Source organism: Pteronotus mesoamericanus, unplaced genomic scaffold (assembly GCF_021234165.1).
Source record: "Pteronotus mesoamericanus isolate MK-2021 breed Mesoamerican mustached bat unplaced genomic scaffold, CSHL_Meso_final scaffold_232, whole genome shotgun sequence".
Lineage (NCBI taxonomy): Eukaryota > Metazoa > Chordata > Mammalia > Chiroptera > Mormoopidae > Pteronotus > Pteronotus mesoamericanus.
Genome location: NW_026555311.1, coordinates 8,522,619 through 8,540,178, shown reverse-complemented (window position 1 = coordinate 8,540,178; position 17,560 = coordinate 8,522,619). Strand labels below are relative to the sequence as shown.

Below are 17,560 nucleotides of genomic sequence, written 5' to 3'. Positions count from 1 at the left end.
TAATCTCACTCTCCTCCCTTCCAAGCTACTCATATTGCAGGGCTCCTGGGCCTTCATCTGAACTAGCAGGTTGACCTTGGAACTGGGATAAGAAATTTTTACTGAAATCAGCAGGTCACGTAACCTTCTGTGTTTTCACTGGTCTGCTAGTAAAAGGAGGAAAATGTTGGTCTCCTGCCTTATACTGATATGGTGAAGATAAATTTAATCTGTCGTATAAAATGGTTTTAAGTTATGTGTTCATGAGAGCATTTAATGGATAATATTTTATAGTGATACCAATCAGAGGCACTTGTATTTCAGTTTACACTGCAGCAGGAATTTAGATTTGAAAATAGGATAATCAGCACTAGAATACAGGGTATTAGGAAAGCTGGAGAGTTGTTTCCTTCTGGAGACCTGGGAATCTGTAGGATTCTTTGCCCTGGAATTTAGTGTACCTGTGATAAGGGATGGTGCAAGGCCCTTTCCAGTGGAGCCCTGTAAATTCTGCTTCCATTCCTTCCAGGTCCCATTTATCCAGCAATGAGTTGTTTTATGCTTCTTCTAGCTAGTTTCTCTCTTCCAAGATCAGCAAAAATCTTTGAAAAAGATTTCTCATTGTATGTTCCTGTTTGCTTCAAATGAATTTGTCCTTATCTAAGTTCTCTGAAACTTGTTAGATGTAATGAGAGCTCTCTGAAGTCTCGCACTTTTTGTCGCCATTCATTCTGCCCTGCCCTGCATACTTCTATGTCACCTTTGTTTCCAAATTACATACCCTGAAGGACAAGCTTCTTTGTGCAGCTTTTCGTGGTGCAATGTATGAATAGCAACATGATGTTGATTGCAAAAATTAGAAATGATTCTTAGGACTCTAAAGACAATCTTATTCACATCAAGAAAACCCTTCTCAAGCTACTAACAACACCTGAGGTTGAGTTGGCTGTCCCATTGTCTCCTTCCCAAGCCATCATTTGCTTGGGCATCTCAACATGTCCTTAAGTTTTCAAACGTCGGCGCTTGACTCCCAATGTGATTAGTTTACATGAAAAGTATTTTATAGAACTGATGTGTATCTGATTTTCTCCCAATTTATTTCATAATTCACCACTTACATCAGTATCAGAAAACATCCAATTCTCAGAACCTCAGTTATATTTACTAGGATGATTTTTAAGAGTAAAAGTTTATTAGATTGCAAACAGAAGAGGCTCAGACATGTGACTTTAAGGAGCTCTGTTTGTTTTGCCAGTTGAGACTTGTTTCTTTTTATAGTTAAAGTAACAACTTAGAGGTTATAGTAAGGGCACTTTGGAGATCATGCTGGAGGAATGTTAGTAAATTTTTACTGTGATTTGTCTATTTCAGCTTAATTCTGACATTCAGTTTTAGGGTAAGAAAATCTGTTATTCATTGACTATCTGTGGTCCTCACCTGACTTTAATTTACTGATCTGCTAAACCATAAGTGGATGCCTGATGACAGTGGACCATCCAATACGGCCCTGAATTCTTGTCCCTGGCCAATGTGCATGTCAGAGAAGCAATGCTGCATTTTCTGATTAATGTGTAGCAACAACAGATACATTATTTCCTCCAAATCTATTTTTGATGTTTTTAGAAGAACACTCTAAAACAGACCACTAGAAGGGACCACTTACTCTTTTTTTTTCCTGGCTTGCTAGTCACAGCAGGTTGTAAGGTTGGTGTGTGCTGACTCCCTATCGAGAGCTCACATTACAGTGGAGTACCATGTTTTTCCATGTATAATGCTCACTTTTTTGCCCAAATTTTTGAGGGAAAAATAAGGATGTGCATTATACATGGACAGTACTAATTCCATATGTATATACATGTTTATGCTTATATGTTAAAAGTGATATCTATATGCAAAATAATACCCTGGAATATGATGATTGGTTTTGTTTCTAAATATAAATAAATAAAAAATTGAGTTAAAACATTAAAATGAAAGGGTTTTTGTTTTCCTGAAAGTTTGGGCCAAAAACGTGGGTGCACATTATACATGGGAATGCACTATATGTGGCAAAATATGGTAGTTTATCAAAGCTGGGCCAGTTTACACAAGAATCAGGAGTCATTTTTCTCTAGTATCAATATGGACATATATGTATTTTCTAATCTAATTCTTTAGGTATAGAAATGAAGATTTTTAGACACTTCTACAATTTTATGGCATTATAAATATAAAATAAATTTGACAAGTTGTATTTCTTTACTTGGGTTTGCTAATAACATTTCTATGCTAAGATTGTGTCCAGAATAAATATTTGCTGGCTTGATAATGAACATGCATTTAAGTTTAGATTCCGCAGCCTTGTGCTCAAGGATAGTCTGTTAGGAATTGTATTTGGCTGTAACAGTGACACAAAGCACAATGCCCCAAATTGCTAGGATGACTATTTAAAGTTAATATTATGATTTCTTGCTCTGCTCTTTTTTCATTCTTAAGGTTACCTCATGCTCACAGAGCGGCTTCTGTAGTGTACCATGATTTATATATTCCAGGCGGGAAGACAGAGGAAGCATCCTAGTCAGGACCTTTTTAAGTAGCATAGCAAGTATCCCACCCAATAACTTCTGTTCACATACGATTGGCCAGAATTTAGTCACTTGGCTACCCACATCTGCCAGAGAGAATAAGGAATTCTCTCTGTAGTTAGTAGTTTCCACTGCTAACTCACTCCCCATGCAAAAAGAGACAGACAGAGAGACATTCTCTTTTAAAGAAGCGGGGAAAAATAGAAATTGGTAAGGCCGCAGCAGTTTCTTTCTTTTATGAACTTCCTAGCCTGTCTTTTGATCTCATCTGCTGTTATAAGCACTTCACATTGCAGCTTCACTAGAACCCTTAGCACTCACTGGGAACCTGCTTTATTGTCCTTCCCCCTTATTTTGCTTCTGTTCTCAAAGACTTTGTTTCCCTTCCCAGTGTCTCTGCCTCTTACGTCTGAAGTATTGCTCAGATCACATCTCCTAACCTATAGTCAGTTGTGTTATCTGCCCCTCGCCCACCTCCAATCTCATCTCTCTATCACAACTCTTATTAAGTTTTAGCCTATATATATATAGTTAATTTTTGATATCCTCTGTGACTCTATTTTGCTCACACTGGCTGGTAGAATACATTAGATATAACAAATGTTCAATGCATATTTATTGTTTTTCATTGCATACCTAATACCACCAAGATAATAGGAGATAGTACTTTTGTACAACACATTTAAGAGCTCTTCTTTTGTAAGAGAAAAAAGCTGCCTATGTCAACATTATGAGTATCCTATCCCACTTAATAGCTGTTGACTAGTAAATGGGTTGCTGGTTACTTCAGTAAATAGATGTTGGGCAGATGGGCAAACAGCAGTTTGAAAATACTGATTCTCTAAACATGTCAGAAACATTAACAGCCTTTGGCCTCTTGGAATGTGTGCATTTGATGTGCCCAAGATTAGAGTACTCCACTGAGAACAAACAACGAGAAAGGGAGGAGGACAATAAAAACTTTCTACAAAGTGCCTGGAAGCACTGTCAATGGATAGCCCTCAAGCTCGTCAGGGGGTCAAAAGGCAGTCTGGCGGGGGGGCCTCAGGTTGCATTATTTCATAAAGTGTCCTCTCCCAAATAAACTCCTTCATGTTTTTAACTGGTGCATTCTAAACTGCTTTTTCATGTTTTTAGAAATATTTTCAAATTCTCTTTCTTTTGGGAGGTGATTTCCTTGACTTACATTTCCTGATTTTGAGATGTTTCCTTATTTTTTTTTTTTTTTTTTTTAAATGGCAGCCTGGGTGTTTCAGTGATACTTGATTTATTCCGGTTGTATTTATATATAGTTGTTAAGATTTATGGAACATCTTTTTTAAGTTTAAAAAATTCTTTTTAACTTGCATTTCTGGGTCATAGGACCAGGAAATTACAATAAAAATGGCTTATTTCTGGGACTTGTGTTAAAAACTGCATCTGAACCATCTTACAAGATTTACAGTTGACTGAAAAATTATATTGGATGGAACTCCTAGATAGATTATTTCTTACAGTTCTGAAAAAATTGCTTCTCTTTGAATTTCATGACATGTTGAAAATCAGATTTTAAGAATTTTCCAAGCACATTTCTCTACTGCTTATACTTTCTACTCTTCGCATCCTTTATTTCTGTAAGCTTTTAAGTTAAAGACCGTCCGAGCGGCAGTGGAGAAGGACTAGGAGTTGCAGGGTCCAGCTGGAGTGACAAATAGGCAGGAGAGGCCTGGAAGTAAAATTGGCAAATGAGCCTTTGGAGTGCAGGCGAGGGAAGGCTTAGTGAGAGTTGAGTGAGGAAATGTAGGCAACACTAAAAATAACAGGCATGTCCGTTTCACAGGAATATTTGAGAATCGTCAGAAACTGGGAGCATATCCCAGGATATAGAAAGGATCAGGTGTCAGGGACTTGGGAACTCAGAGTCACTACTGACCCCATTCCCTTTGGTCTTCAAGGTGTGTCAGCTCGTCACTCCGTGGCTGCTGAAGCCCATCTCTTCCTGTTGCAAAAACAAATCATGCCTTCTTCATGTCAACTAGACTCTTTCCAATCCTTTGTACCTATTGTTATCAGGCTAATAATGCCAGAGTATTGATTTGTATCAGTTAATTCTACTGACGGTGATCCAATTTCCATTTCCTATAGGTAAAGTGTATATTCCTCAGTCTGAAATCAAGGGAACATCATCATCTGATGCCTCTCACCTGTGTTTGTTTACTCCTCACGCTCCTACCAGCATTTACCCTCCTCGCCTTTTATTAACTTTACAAGCCTCCCAGTGTCCCTTGAATAAATGCCCCCCCTACTTTGGATAGTCTTCTCCCTTTTTTGTCTACCCATGCTTCAAGATCCAACTAAATTCTCTTCTGTGAGGCCTTCTATAAAAATCTATATGGATATGCTTGTGTGATGATTTCTTCAGAAATTTCTTATATGCCACTTATTTCATTTGTAAATAAATGTTGCCTTGAATTAAAAAGATGCCTGTTTTGTCTCTTCGTCTAGACTGTAACCCCTTTGACACCAGTGACCACACTATACAATGGTTTTTCGTCTATTTTAGTATCTGGTGTAACACTATGCACACATTTTGAACAGAGCAAGGTTTCTCAATCTGGCAGCATCACAGATTTGGCCTGGATAATTTTGGGGGGAGTAGGGAGACTATCTGAGCATTATTAGATGTGTAGTAGTATTCCTGTAGGCTATCTAACTCAATGCCAGTAGCACCTTCTCGCCAGTGTGACAACCAAAATGTCTGCATTTATACCAGATGTCCCATAGGGGGCAAAAATCACCATCACCCCAGTTGAGAACCACTAATGTAAACAGCAAAAATTCTAAGCAGTATCTTGGCAAGAATCAAAGATCACAAAAGCTTTGAGTGATGATTTTATAGCATTTGGGGTCTTGAGGAAAGACAAACTGAGTTGATTAAAGATAGTAAATGTATCTTTTTATTTTGCTGTGGTAGGCCATAGAAAAGCCATTATACATTGATGAGCAATTGCTATACCCCTAAGGTTAAGAAAGATCAAGACAATAGAGGTATTCTTAAGTTGAAATTCCAAAAATACTGAGTGTTAGTGTTTATTTTGTTTTGAATCAGTTTATACTTAAAAATACCATTCCCAATAAAATAGTATTTTATTACTTAATTGGAAGTTTCTCTAGAGTTAAAACAAATTATTTACGGTTCTTCATCTTTGGATTAAGAACAACTTCTTGAAGTGTATTTGAGGGAATGAGTTTGAAATTATGAGTACAGGTTATTGTCAAGCTATAACTGCTGACAAATATCAGCTGTATTTATGCATAGCTTTACATATTTTTCTGACTATTAGAGTACTGTCCTCTAGTTTAGCAAACGTTCCAGCCCGAAGTGATACACAAATGTACACACGATCACAATACATGTGTGTGAGTGTGTAGTCTAGAGTGTGTAGTTTACTCCTCCAGGAACAGTGCTTTGTCTATTTCTGCTACTCTTTTATAAGTTCTTAGGTTTTTTAAAAAAATTATTAAGCTAGTTCATGACGTAGATACTATATGGTTGATGTTCTGCAGATCTAGAAATAATGCATGATATTCTCTTGTCACAGCTGTGTGCCAACCACAGTGCAAACATGGTGAATGTATTGGACCAAACAAGTGCAAGTGTCATCCTGGATATGCTGGGAAAACCTGCAATCAAGGTAGGGAAATAGTGTGACCCAAGGAAAGAATCAGAAGCCCCCTCTATTCCTGCCTGGTATAAAAATTTTTAGGTTCTCATGTCCTACTGCTTTTCCATGATTATTATTGTACATGTTTGAGCTGCCATTTACTGAAAGGTAGAAATATAATGTAAATCTTTTAAAGTTTATTTTATGGAAGGACAATTAAAAGAATTTCATCTTCATATTTACTGTTAATAATTAAAATGCATTTTGAAAAAGAGAATTGCAGTATCAGTAATGTTAGAAGCCTGACATTCTGCTACTCCTTGTTCTTCCACTAACTCGTGGAGAAGCCTTAGCAATGCGCCAGGCTCCTTGGATCCAACTAGATGAATATACTTTAATACTCAAAGTCAGGTAGGAAATTTCACAAGAAATTTTTGAGGTCCCTTCAAACTCTGAGCCCTTTGATTTTGTGATTAGATTTCATTTAACTGTTGACTGGTTTGCAATGTTCCTTTGAGAAATAAAGATTTTGATTACCTTAGTAAGTTATTTTTAAATGACATCAGTTGCTTATAACAGCAAACATTTATTTAGCACTAATAGTGCCCCAGGTGTTTCATATATATTGCCTGTTTTCATCATTACAACAACATCAGGAGATAAAGCATTTATTATAGTTAAGAAAAGATATGGTTGGATTTCACTAGAAAAATACAAGGATACAAGGGTCAGTTTTTTACCTATTACTTAGAGTATTACTCCCTATCATTTTAAATGTCAAATGAAACAATTATGTGGGGGTCTAACTGTCCCATAGATACTTACTTGATCTCACCTGATACATAAATGATATTGGTGAAATACTCTTGTTCTTCAATATCTGATACCCCTTGAGGTATGTCATGTAAACTGGTGATTTGTAGACATAGTTTTCACAACTAACCAGAACACCGATTTTTGAAGGTATATATAATTGTTCCTGCACTGTCAGATGCAATCCATGCTAGTAAAATGTGACATGTCCACTGGTAGGACAGACTGTTACCCTAAACCGTCTTCTAGATCAGCCACTATTTGAACGATAACTGAGTTTTCCCAGTGCTTCTTCTCTAGTAATATTTTATGACTTGGAATTCATCTAATATACCTGGGTAGTATTTTTTAAAAATAAATGGGGTTTTTATTATCTTAGTTTACTCTTTTAAAAATCCGTTTGATTTTCCTTCTCCTGCCTTAGCTTTTCAAGTAGCAGCATGTTTGGTTCTGATTATTGAGTTATTAGTGTTCATCTCAGAGCCCCCACATGCTTCTTTTTTAAAGTGATGAGCATAAACCATCAGAGGTTTCATTAAAATGTCAGCACCATAAAACTTGTTGTCCTGATGCCAGGAATGTATACAAAGAAGATTATTAAAAGAAGCTACTGTTGAATTGCAGAAAAATGCATTTAAATTTATTTGCAGAACTTCATCAACTTTAATATACTTCAGATACACTAAAGCTGTTACTGGAACAAGGATTCATCTCTAGGTATCTCTTATTTTCAGAAAACCAGCTTACCATGTACTTATTTTCAGAAAAACCAGTTTACCACGCATGTATTTTCAGAAAAACCAGTTTTTCCAGTAATACATATATGTTTCTCTAAAGAAAAATTGAAATATACTGAGTTGAAATCTGGCCTCCCAAAACTATATTCCTTAGGGGTAAAGAATTTCTTCAGGAGCAAAATGGGATTTTTACACCTGCAAAAATAGTGCTCACACTGAAAATGGAATTTCACATCCAACTTGAACATAAAACTCCAGCTTACAGTAAACCTATGTGTTTTAAGCATCTTTCTTGTTGCCTTCCTGACCAAAAAAGCCATTTGTCAAGTTCCTGATGGAAATAATTATGTCCTTTGAGAGCAGGAACCCTTTGTGGAGTTCCTGAAAACTATTGTCAAACTTGCACATTAAATATTTCATGAGTGAATGTTCCATATAATGGTTCTTGGTCCTGAAAGGCATAGGGGCTTGAAAACATTCCATGGAGCTTTCTAGTAGCTTAGTCTCTGAGTCCACGGACTGCGAATTTGGCAGGATGAGAGGGGCCGCCGTGGAGGAGCTGGGTGAGTCAGAGGGCTGTCGAGAAACCCCCCCCCCCCGAAAATGGTAGCGCAGATTGTCTATGTCTGCTCTGTATCTACATAACAAATTAACTTAGGTATTTTATCTGGACCATATATTTTAATACAGTGGAAAACGTGCCTTGGAGACATGGGAAAACAAACAGGTTTCTTGTTTCTTGAGGAGAGAAATGTTAAGAAGCGATACCTTGAAATAATTTTGCAGAGCGGGATATTAGCTTTTGATCAAAAAGTAGGTTTGGGTTTAAGGCAAGTAACTGCTAAAAAATATTGTTGCGAATTGTGTACTTTAAGAAATCACCCCCTCGAAACTTGCTTGGCTGAGTGAACAGCTTGAATAAATGACAAGCACTTGGGTGCTTTCAGAGCTGCCTGGGGAGCAGCCAGAATAGCAGGGCAGGCCCACTTTGGAACTGGCTTAATTTAACAGCCTGTCACAAGATTAGCGTAATCTGCTCTGGGTGGCTCGCTCTCCCCACTGAGTCATCTGGCATGGACTGATCATTAGCCTATTCTGTAAGGTACATGGTACCTCCTTTTACAGTAGGTGAAATTGTAACCCAAACTCTGGCAAGATTTGGGGGGTTTTTCCCATCTTAATTTCTCTGGTGATTTTATTCTTGTGTATTTTCTCCCTACTTGAGTCATTGGACCCATACAAGTCCCCTTCCCCTCAGCCAAGAAATGATGCTATTATAGATAGTAATCTTAAAACTTTCCCACTAGGGAATAATTTTTAGCATGTAATATATCATAGCATTGCATTTTTTTCAGGAATGGAAGATATTCTTTTGAATTTATGGTGTGCTTTGTAAGGAGTTCAGAAGATACACTTTACAAATATCAATTACTAATGTGTTGACATGGTTTGTGTTTCATATGTTGAATTCCTTATCCCAAGAAAAGAATTAATGTTGTGTAGCACATAATCAGACAGTAAACTTTGATGGGTGAGTTAACTGAGAGTGGATTGCTTTTCTAAGCCCAGAAGCCTGAGTGCTTTACCCCTAATATGCAGGTAGTTTTTTAGTCTTACCTTTTGAAGACTGATTTTAACCCCAGAAACCAATATTCATTTAATTTGGAATTTTAATTATTACTAATATAATAGTCTAGAAATAGGATATAATTGCCTTTTTGTCTCTCTACTTTTCAGTCTTACCCATCTTACAATATTTTGGTAAGCTAATCATGGGAACAGTTACCTTTTTCTTTCTTTCTTTTTTTTTTTTTTGGCAGAAAGCTTCTTATATATTCTAATTAAATGTGACTTAAATATAATGTAAGCTCTTACATTTGAGTGAAAACATTGACCATATTATTTGTTTAAATAAGGTCTTTATGCAAATCATAACTTTGTGTGCAGTTTTGGAGTATTTTAACCTATTGTACACAAAATAAGAAAAAAAGTCTTAAGTTGGTCATTGAGACTTCAGTGTCCTGAAACAGAGCAGGATGATCATAATCAATATTTATATAATTTTTTTAACTTTTCTTTGTTGATAACTAAAATCCTGCTTTTAAAAAATGACCATCTCTTTTTTGCTTTTTTAAAAAAAATTTACATGAGAATAATGGGTTATTGACTTGTATTTTGGGTGTGTTCTTGGGAAGAAAGGTGACCATGATAAGTTTTCAGGAAAACAAAAATGTAAAAAACAGAGGAACTGGAAGAACTGAAAACTAATTTTTGTAAAGTATCTATATTTTAAAGCATTCTTTTTGAATTGCACCAGCTTTATGTAATTGTTTAACATATACTTATAAAGATTTTTAGGGCTAAAAAATGACATCAGTTCAAAGTTGACTCTTATTACCTTCTTCCTGGTGTGAAGACGAACACGTCTACCCAACTCCTCCTGACCAGGGCAGTGAACAGCCTCTTTTCCAACCCCAGGATCATCAAGCCACAAGTTTACCTTCAAGGGGTGAGCGTGCATTGTCTCGGGAGGTCTGCTCCTCCCACCTGCACAGCTTCCTGCAGTTGTGTCACTTCTCGCAAATGTTCTGAAGACCAGCCCCAGGAGTGCCCGGCCGCAGCACCTGAGCATGTGAAGCAAGCAGCAGAAACTGGCACCTGATGCCGATTCTCTGTGCTCTAAAAAGCCTGGAGCCTCCACTGTCCTTTCACTGCAGCGAGCATCATTGCTTTTCTTCTTCTCTGGGTTCCAAAGTGTTTTCTAAAAATAGAGTAACAAACGAACTTTTATTTTCATACGTAGGTAAAGTCAGGAATAACAAAGCAACTGAGATTGGAGTGCTGATGGCTTTTGCTAATCCTCTTCACCATCATAGAAAGGGTGTAGAGTTCTGGTTACCAGAAATGAAACCGTAGGTTAGCTTCCTTCCTTTAGTGCTACATCTTCTAATATCAAAAGGCCTAAGTTCTGGTTCTAGTACAGCCCTTCAAGTGAGCATATCATTTAAAATGTCTGGGTGTTAGCAAAACGATTAGTAATCAGGGGAGAGTACTCCATGCCCTATTTGTCTGCAGGGCTGGTGTGAGAATAGAAACACCAAAAATATCAGTGTCTTCATTGTGCTGGAAAGTATTGTAAGGAGGTTGGGGGCAGCATGATTTTACAGTTCTTCGGAAAAACTTTATCCCTCACTCACTGACAGATTTAGGAACATAGAATGTCTGAATTAAAATCCTATAAATTAGAAATTACCCTTTCTCTGCTGAAAGGGACCTTGATACATTTGTATATCTTCTGCACAAGGAATTAGGGCCATGGGATTAATTTCAGTCATTGTGTCATTGCTGTCTGTAAAGCTTAAAAGTGATGGCAGTTGACATATCGGCATCTGTTTCCCTATGACCTCACTTTAGTCAGGTAAAATGTAAAAGCTTAGACTTCTGAGATATTGCCCAGTGTACGCCTCAAAGGAAAAAAAGTCCAAGTGCATTAAACAAATGAAAGGGTTTTTTCCCTTAAAAAATCCCTTGGGTAGTCTTATTCAATGAAGCTCTTGCAAATTTTCAAGCTCCTTTTCAGTGTCTGCATGCTAATAAAATTTCTAATTCTTTTTTTTCCCTAAAGTGTCAGTATAATGCTATGCAGCTTGTGTTTTTGTTCTGAACCAGCTCCTTTCTCCCTCCTCCTTCCCCCAAGCTCCTGAATTCACCAGCCTGCTTAAGGATACTCCTGGCTTAATAGATGCTCTTTAAGAATTGTGTACTTAATAATTAAAACTTTTGAATGTAAGTGGTTTAATTGTAAAGTTCTGTTCTTTGTATGACGAGATAGGTACATGACAGAATTCATTAATTTTTTTGTTAGAGATTTTCCTTTTAATTTATATTACATTATAAACTCGTAGAGGAGGAGCAAGGTTAAAGTAAATTTAAAATAAAAACACTAAAGCTTGTTTTCTTAGGTTGTTTTTATCAACTTTTAAGATTGATTTCTAAAATGTGATCAAGGAGACTTCATGTTTTTTATGTTGTTCCACTTATTATTAGAGGAGCATTTACTATAAAGTGTCATTTTTGAATTTCTGACTTAATTTGATAGGAACACAAGTGTTACTGGTTCTGTAGTCCAAGAGATTTTGGAAGCAGCCTGTATTAACTCAATTTTAAAAGACATTAGATTGATAGGAAAATAAGGTATAATAATCGTAGACTAGAAATCTAATGAAAAATTGAAAAAGTTCATCATCAGACTATCAGGCACTTTTATCTTTTGAAGCTTTCTGCTTGAGCAAAAGTCTGATATTTAGTAAATATTGATAGTTATGGATTGTGGAATCCTAATTTCATAACTCCTGCCGTGGGTTCTGTAAGGGATATGTCGAAGGATTTAGGGGACACATGCCTGCGGCAGGTGGGGCAGTCATGGCAGTTTGGGGGCTGTCAACCCCAGTGGCCTGTCAAGGAGAATCACCCACCCCATCAGCAGCTGGTAGAGCGCAGCTTTCACAGGTTCCTTCCAACAGATTTGGATATTTACATGTCAATTCAGTACCGTAAAATAGTCAACGAATGTCTCTCCATGTACCCACTGAATTAGGCACATTTATTTCTTTTGTTGTATTGTTTCAGAGAGTGAGTTGCAGGTTCTTTTGAAATTAGGACTTCATATTAATTTTTTATTTTCTTTCAGTGTCATGATTCTTAACTCCCAAGTGCTTTTTCCCACGGTCAGGGAAAGACAGATGGGGATTGGAGGCCCCCAGCAGCGCGGTCTGAGTCACGGAGACTCAGAGCAACCTCAGGGGCCCTTTACTGGCCAGGACAGGGACTGCCTCGGCGGGGCCTCAGCTGTAGTGCATAGGCATCATGTCTGAAGAAATTTCCATCAGCGTAAATACCTTTGTATGCAAACTGCTTGGAGCTACAAATATCTGGCCAGTTCCCATCAGGAAACCCATAGAAGTTTCTGTGGCTCTTTAAAAATAAACCCAAGGATTCTTCTTTATTTTTTTAAGATTTTATTTATTTATTTTTTGAGAGGGGGTGGGAGAAGGAGAGAGAGAGAAACATGGATGTGTGAGAGAAACATCCATCAGTTGCTTCTTGCACACCCCCAGCTGGGGACGTGGCTTGCAACCCCGGCATGTGCTCTGACTGGGAACTGAACCAGTGACCTTTCATTTCACGGGCCAGCACTCAACCACTGAGCCACACCAGCCAGGGCAAACATAAGGGTTCTTAATTGGCATGTTTTATATCCATCAATATCCTTCCCTTGAGATATAGAATTCAGTCTAACTCTGTTTTGTTGTATTGTACTATTTTATTTTTGCTTAGTGCAGAGAAATATTTAAAACACAAAGCCTTTCTCTAACAATGTACTCAGATTTAAATACTACATACTATAACATCAGTCAGGGATTTCTCAAAGCCAGATGTGAATCAGTAGGGAAATGTTAGGAATGAAAATCCACTCCTAGAAAATGAGAAAAGATTCTCTCATTTTAATTTTTAATAAATATTGAAATACAGAGAAGAATATGAGAAATGGAGTGAATTACTTTGTCCTTCTTGTTTTAAAATGTTTACTTCATTTAACAGATGAAGAAATCAAATTTTGATGAGAATATACTCTGCAAAGCACATTCTTTGAGGAAACTATTTTGAATTATCTTAAAGTGTGATTCTGTTTTGCATACCCTTGACTGGGCAAAACACAATAAAGTATAAAATTGAATAAAGTATAGGAAATGACAAATGTTTATTATTTAATCTTCCAGGGCTTCACTGGGGATCTGCTTGCAAATGTGTTAAAGTTAGAAAAAAAATACCAAGTTGGAAAGTCAGTGAAATATTTTTAAAATTTTAGATGCAATAATTTGGAGGTTTTAAAAAACAAGGTAACTTGGTAGTTTAATTAAGTGAAATATATAGATTTCTAATAAACAGCAAGTCATGTTTATATTTGATTAGATTTAGAGACAATGTGCAACTAGGTTTATCCATATTTCTGCTTTCAAGACATAGATTAATAGATAATTAAATGATGCTGGCAGTTTCAAATAAACATATGGTCATATTTCTTTTTAATGAAATCTATTTTGTGCACTACCATTGAAGTGTTTATACATCGTTATGAGTTTCATGTTCACTTGAGGCAGTGTTCACCTTGGGTTGGAAAATTCTCATAAAGTGCAATTTATTCATTTCATATTGATATTTAAATCAGTAATCCTAAACTACATAATGATAGTCCACTATGTATTATTCATTAGTATTTTCACATGCCCTTCTTAACTACCAAATGAATAAAAATATTCTGAAGGGTTTGGCTTTTTTTTGTTTTATACTTTAGTATTAGATCAGTATATAATCTATAACACTGAACAAGAAAAACCACAGTTGTGATCATTCTAATTCAAGTAGCTCTTATCCTCTGAAAATACATCTTTATTTTGGGAAGGTCAAAGCAGTCTAATGTTAAAATCCAGATACTTTCTAGTATCTTCTTTAAACAAAGACTGGAAGAAACTAATAGAGGAAGACCACATTGTCAGGAGTGACTCCAGTAGTAGACTCCAGATATTTTGAGGATATTGAAGTTAAATAGATGGTTCAGCACCATGAGGAGTCGGGATTCTGCTCTATCTAGGGATGAGGAAGTAGGCACAGTGTACTCTAACCATCCTTGGTGGGCAGAGATCACATTTACTATATGATTTAAGCTCCAGAAATCATACAGCATCTTCATTGTTATAAGGCTTTTGCTCACCTCTGAAAGAAGAAGAAGAATAAAAAAAGCCTCTTGGTCACTTCTAGTACAACCAGTATTAAAATTAAGACAGTGTGAACAGGTTCTCGCTCTCTCTTATGTAAATGACTGTCTAGTGTAGCTTGACCTACTTTTCTCCTTCATTTTTGAATATAGAGAAGTATTTAAAATGGTTTATATTTATGCAGAGGTTTCATGATTTTTTGGCTTCAACTTCCACTCTTTTCAGATCTGAATGAGTGTGGCCTGAAGCCGCGTCCCTGCAAGCACAGGTGCATGAACACTTACGGCAGCTACAAGTGCTACTGTCTCAACGGATACATGCTTATGCCGGACGGGTCCTGCTCAAGTATGTCAAGAATCCTAACTGTTCTATAAGTGCTTTGGGCTTGATTTCTTTCATGCTGTGGTCTGGTAGTGTGAGAGTGGAAGTGGCCTCCCACTGCCAGGCCCTCCCCCAAACAGGATGGATGTGAGAGTGTGTGTGTATGTGTCCCTAAGGCATGGAAAATCAAAGTAAGAGCTGCCCCTTTTAGATGGCTAGCATTCTTTTAACATGGATGTCTGTGTTAAATTGATTTGGACATGATTTCAGAAGAAGGATAACAAAACTAAGTGTGTTTTCTAATCTTTTTCCCTTTCATCAGTGTGGGCATAGAGCTATTGCAGCTAGGACAAGAACATTAGTGGCTATTTCAGGACAGCGTGCTGTCCATAAAGATGGACTCTAAACTGTTTGTTGGTAGAGAAGCCATCCAGCTTGTTGGATCAATTATAAACCACTCATAAATACCTTCTCACCTCATTTTTACATTTCATTATAATAGTCGAAGGACTAATTTATGTCCTTTTTTAAAAAAACGACTTCAAATGAAAAAAAAAGGATTTAAAAAATGATTTTAGTAACAAAAGTAGATTCCATCTGTGTCTTTGTAAGAAAGAAATGTGCAGCGTGTCCTACTATCATTTGGTTGTGTTATAAGGTGGATGATGCCCTAAGATTCTCTGAGAGCTGAACATTGAATTGAGGTTGTGTTTACAGGATATCCCACAATTGATGACTTGATTTTTAATTTTACAGAATTATCAGTTAAATTAGCTAATGATCAATCAGTTAATTATCAGTTATCTCTAACTGGGTTGCATTTTATAAAATAAAAAAGGTTCGCTACCTTTATTTAGCATTGCATACTTAGCATGGAGCATTTGGGAATGAGGTGTTTCATGTTTAATAACACGTGACAGTGATGCTGGAATCCTCTAACACTGTGCAGTGTGGTGGGAAATCTGCTGTCCCTCTAGAAAGTTAGGTGAGATTGAGACAATCAGGTGGATGTTTCGCTAAAGACCAACGCTTAGCAGGTACAGTTTGGAAAAATACCACCATTTTCCACTTTCCTTGGCCACTGAAAAATTTCCAGATAATCTATGTGAGACCAAGTTTTACATTTGTCTTTGAATTTCTCATATGTGTTAGAGGCCTTCCCCAGATGATAACAGAACTGGTTCACTTCTTAATCTTCTTAATCTCTAGAGGAGGAGAGTCTTTCTGTCCCTCTCCCTATTTTTTAACTTTCTCTAGACTATCGAATAATTGAGGCCTTTCTGTCTTCATTGTTGATTGAGTGTCACTGATTTAAGGACAAGTTAAAGACATAGTTATTTCAGTTATGAAACTTGTTCTCTGAATCAGCCAGTCACACTCATTCCAGGTGCCCTGACGTGCTCCATGGCCAACTGTCAGTATGGCTGCGACGTTATCAAAGGCCAGATCCGGTGCCAGTGCCCGTCTCCTGGGCTGCAGCTGGCTCCCGATGGGAGGACCTGTGTGGGTGAGTTGCAAAACCCAGCGTCTGTCAGCAGTCTCTCTAGGAAAAGGAAGAAAGGGAAAGGTGGTGGGAGTAAGAAAAAAAGGCAGTTGCTTACATGAGGTGATTAGTTGTCCTTCAGAAGATATCAAATGTCTCAGAAGAGGACCTCTCTCTGTGAAAGAATCATAGAAACCTTATTTTTTTCTAAACATGAAGGACAGGAGGAAGCTTTAGGCAGAGAGAACCATGTGTGCAAAGGCGTTGAAGTTTGAAGGAGCACAGTGTTCATGGAAACAAGCTTATTATTTCTGGAATGTAAGGGGTAATGACTGATAAAGCTGAACAGGCAGATAGGGCTAGATTGTATGTATTGCACTCAAGAGATTCTTTTCCCCTGCAGATTAGGAAGGTAGTATAGGATTGTCATTAAGAGCCAGGGCTCTGGTTTCAAAGCTACCTCTACTATGTACCTTTATCTTTTAAAGATTTTATTTATTTATTTTTAGAGAGAGAGGGAGGGAGGGAGAAAGAGAAGGAGAGAAACATTGATGTGAGAGAGAAACACCTATTGGTTGCCCCTCACATGCACCCCAGCTGGGGACTAGGATTGGCCCCGCAGCCCAGGCATGTGCCCTGACGAGGAATTGAACCGGTGACCTTTCAGTTTGCAGGATGATGCCTAACCAACTCAGCCACAGCAGTCAGGGTTTCTCTGCCATATACTTGATATGTAACCTAGGTAAGAGACTTCTGTCTTTGAACTTGAGTCTCCTCATCTTTAAAATGGGAGTAATGGCACATAGAACCATTCTGAGGATTAAATAAGCTCAGGTATGGAAAAAGCTTAGCATGGTACCCAACATGTAGTAAGTACTCAATGAATGGAGGCATTCGATGATTCAAGAGACATTTATTGGTTACTTTCTACATTCCAGGCACTGTGCCAAGTGCCGGGATACATACTAGTGGACAAAGCTGACAAGCTTTCGACCCTCACAAAGCTGATATTCTAATGGGGCAGAAAGAAAAGAAACAAATAACCAGTAAAACGACAAACAATTCTAATTTAATGTTAGATAATGTTTAATGTCTAAATAAGTGTTAATGTGAGGACTTAAGAGAGAAAGAAACAGAGTCTATTTAGAAAATGACGGTCAAGGAAAGCCTTAAGCTAAGACCCAAACCATTGGCCATGTGAAGAATCAGCCAAGCAGGTGGAAAGGATGCAAGCACTGCAGTA

The 17,560-nt window shown here is 37.4% G+C and overlaps 1 protein-coding gene across 4 annotated transcripts in view; it reads left to right on the top strand.

Moving 5' to 3' along the window:
• NPNT (nephronectin) overlaps positions 1–17,560 on the top strand; it is an 81,187-nt gene that overhangs the window by 27,591 nt on the left and 36,036 nt on the right. For 2 of the 4 annotated variants that reach the window (XM_054591654.1, XM_054591653.1), the window contains 4 exons: positions 6,125–6,217; positions 10,154–10,246; positions 14,739–14,858; positions 16,222–16,341. In XM_054591654.1, the coding sequence (XP_054447629.1) occupies positions 6,125–6,217; positions 10,154–10,246; positions 14,739–14,858; positions 16,222–16,341 (426 nt within the window). The remainder of the gene's footprint in view (positions 1–6,124; positions 6,218–10,153; positions 10,247–14,738; positions 14,859–16,221; positions 16,342–17,560) is intronic. The other 2 variants (XM_054591656.1, XM_054591655.1) reach the window with 1 other exon arrangement.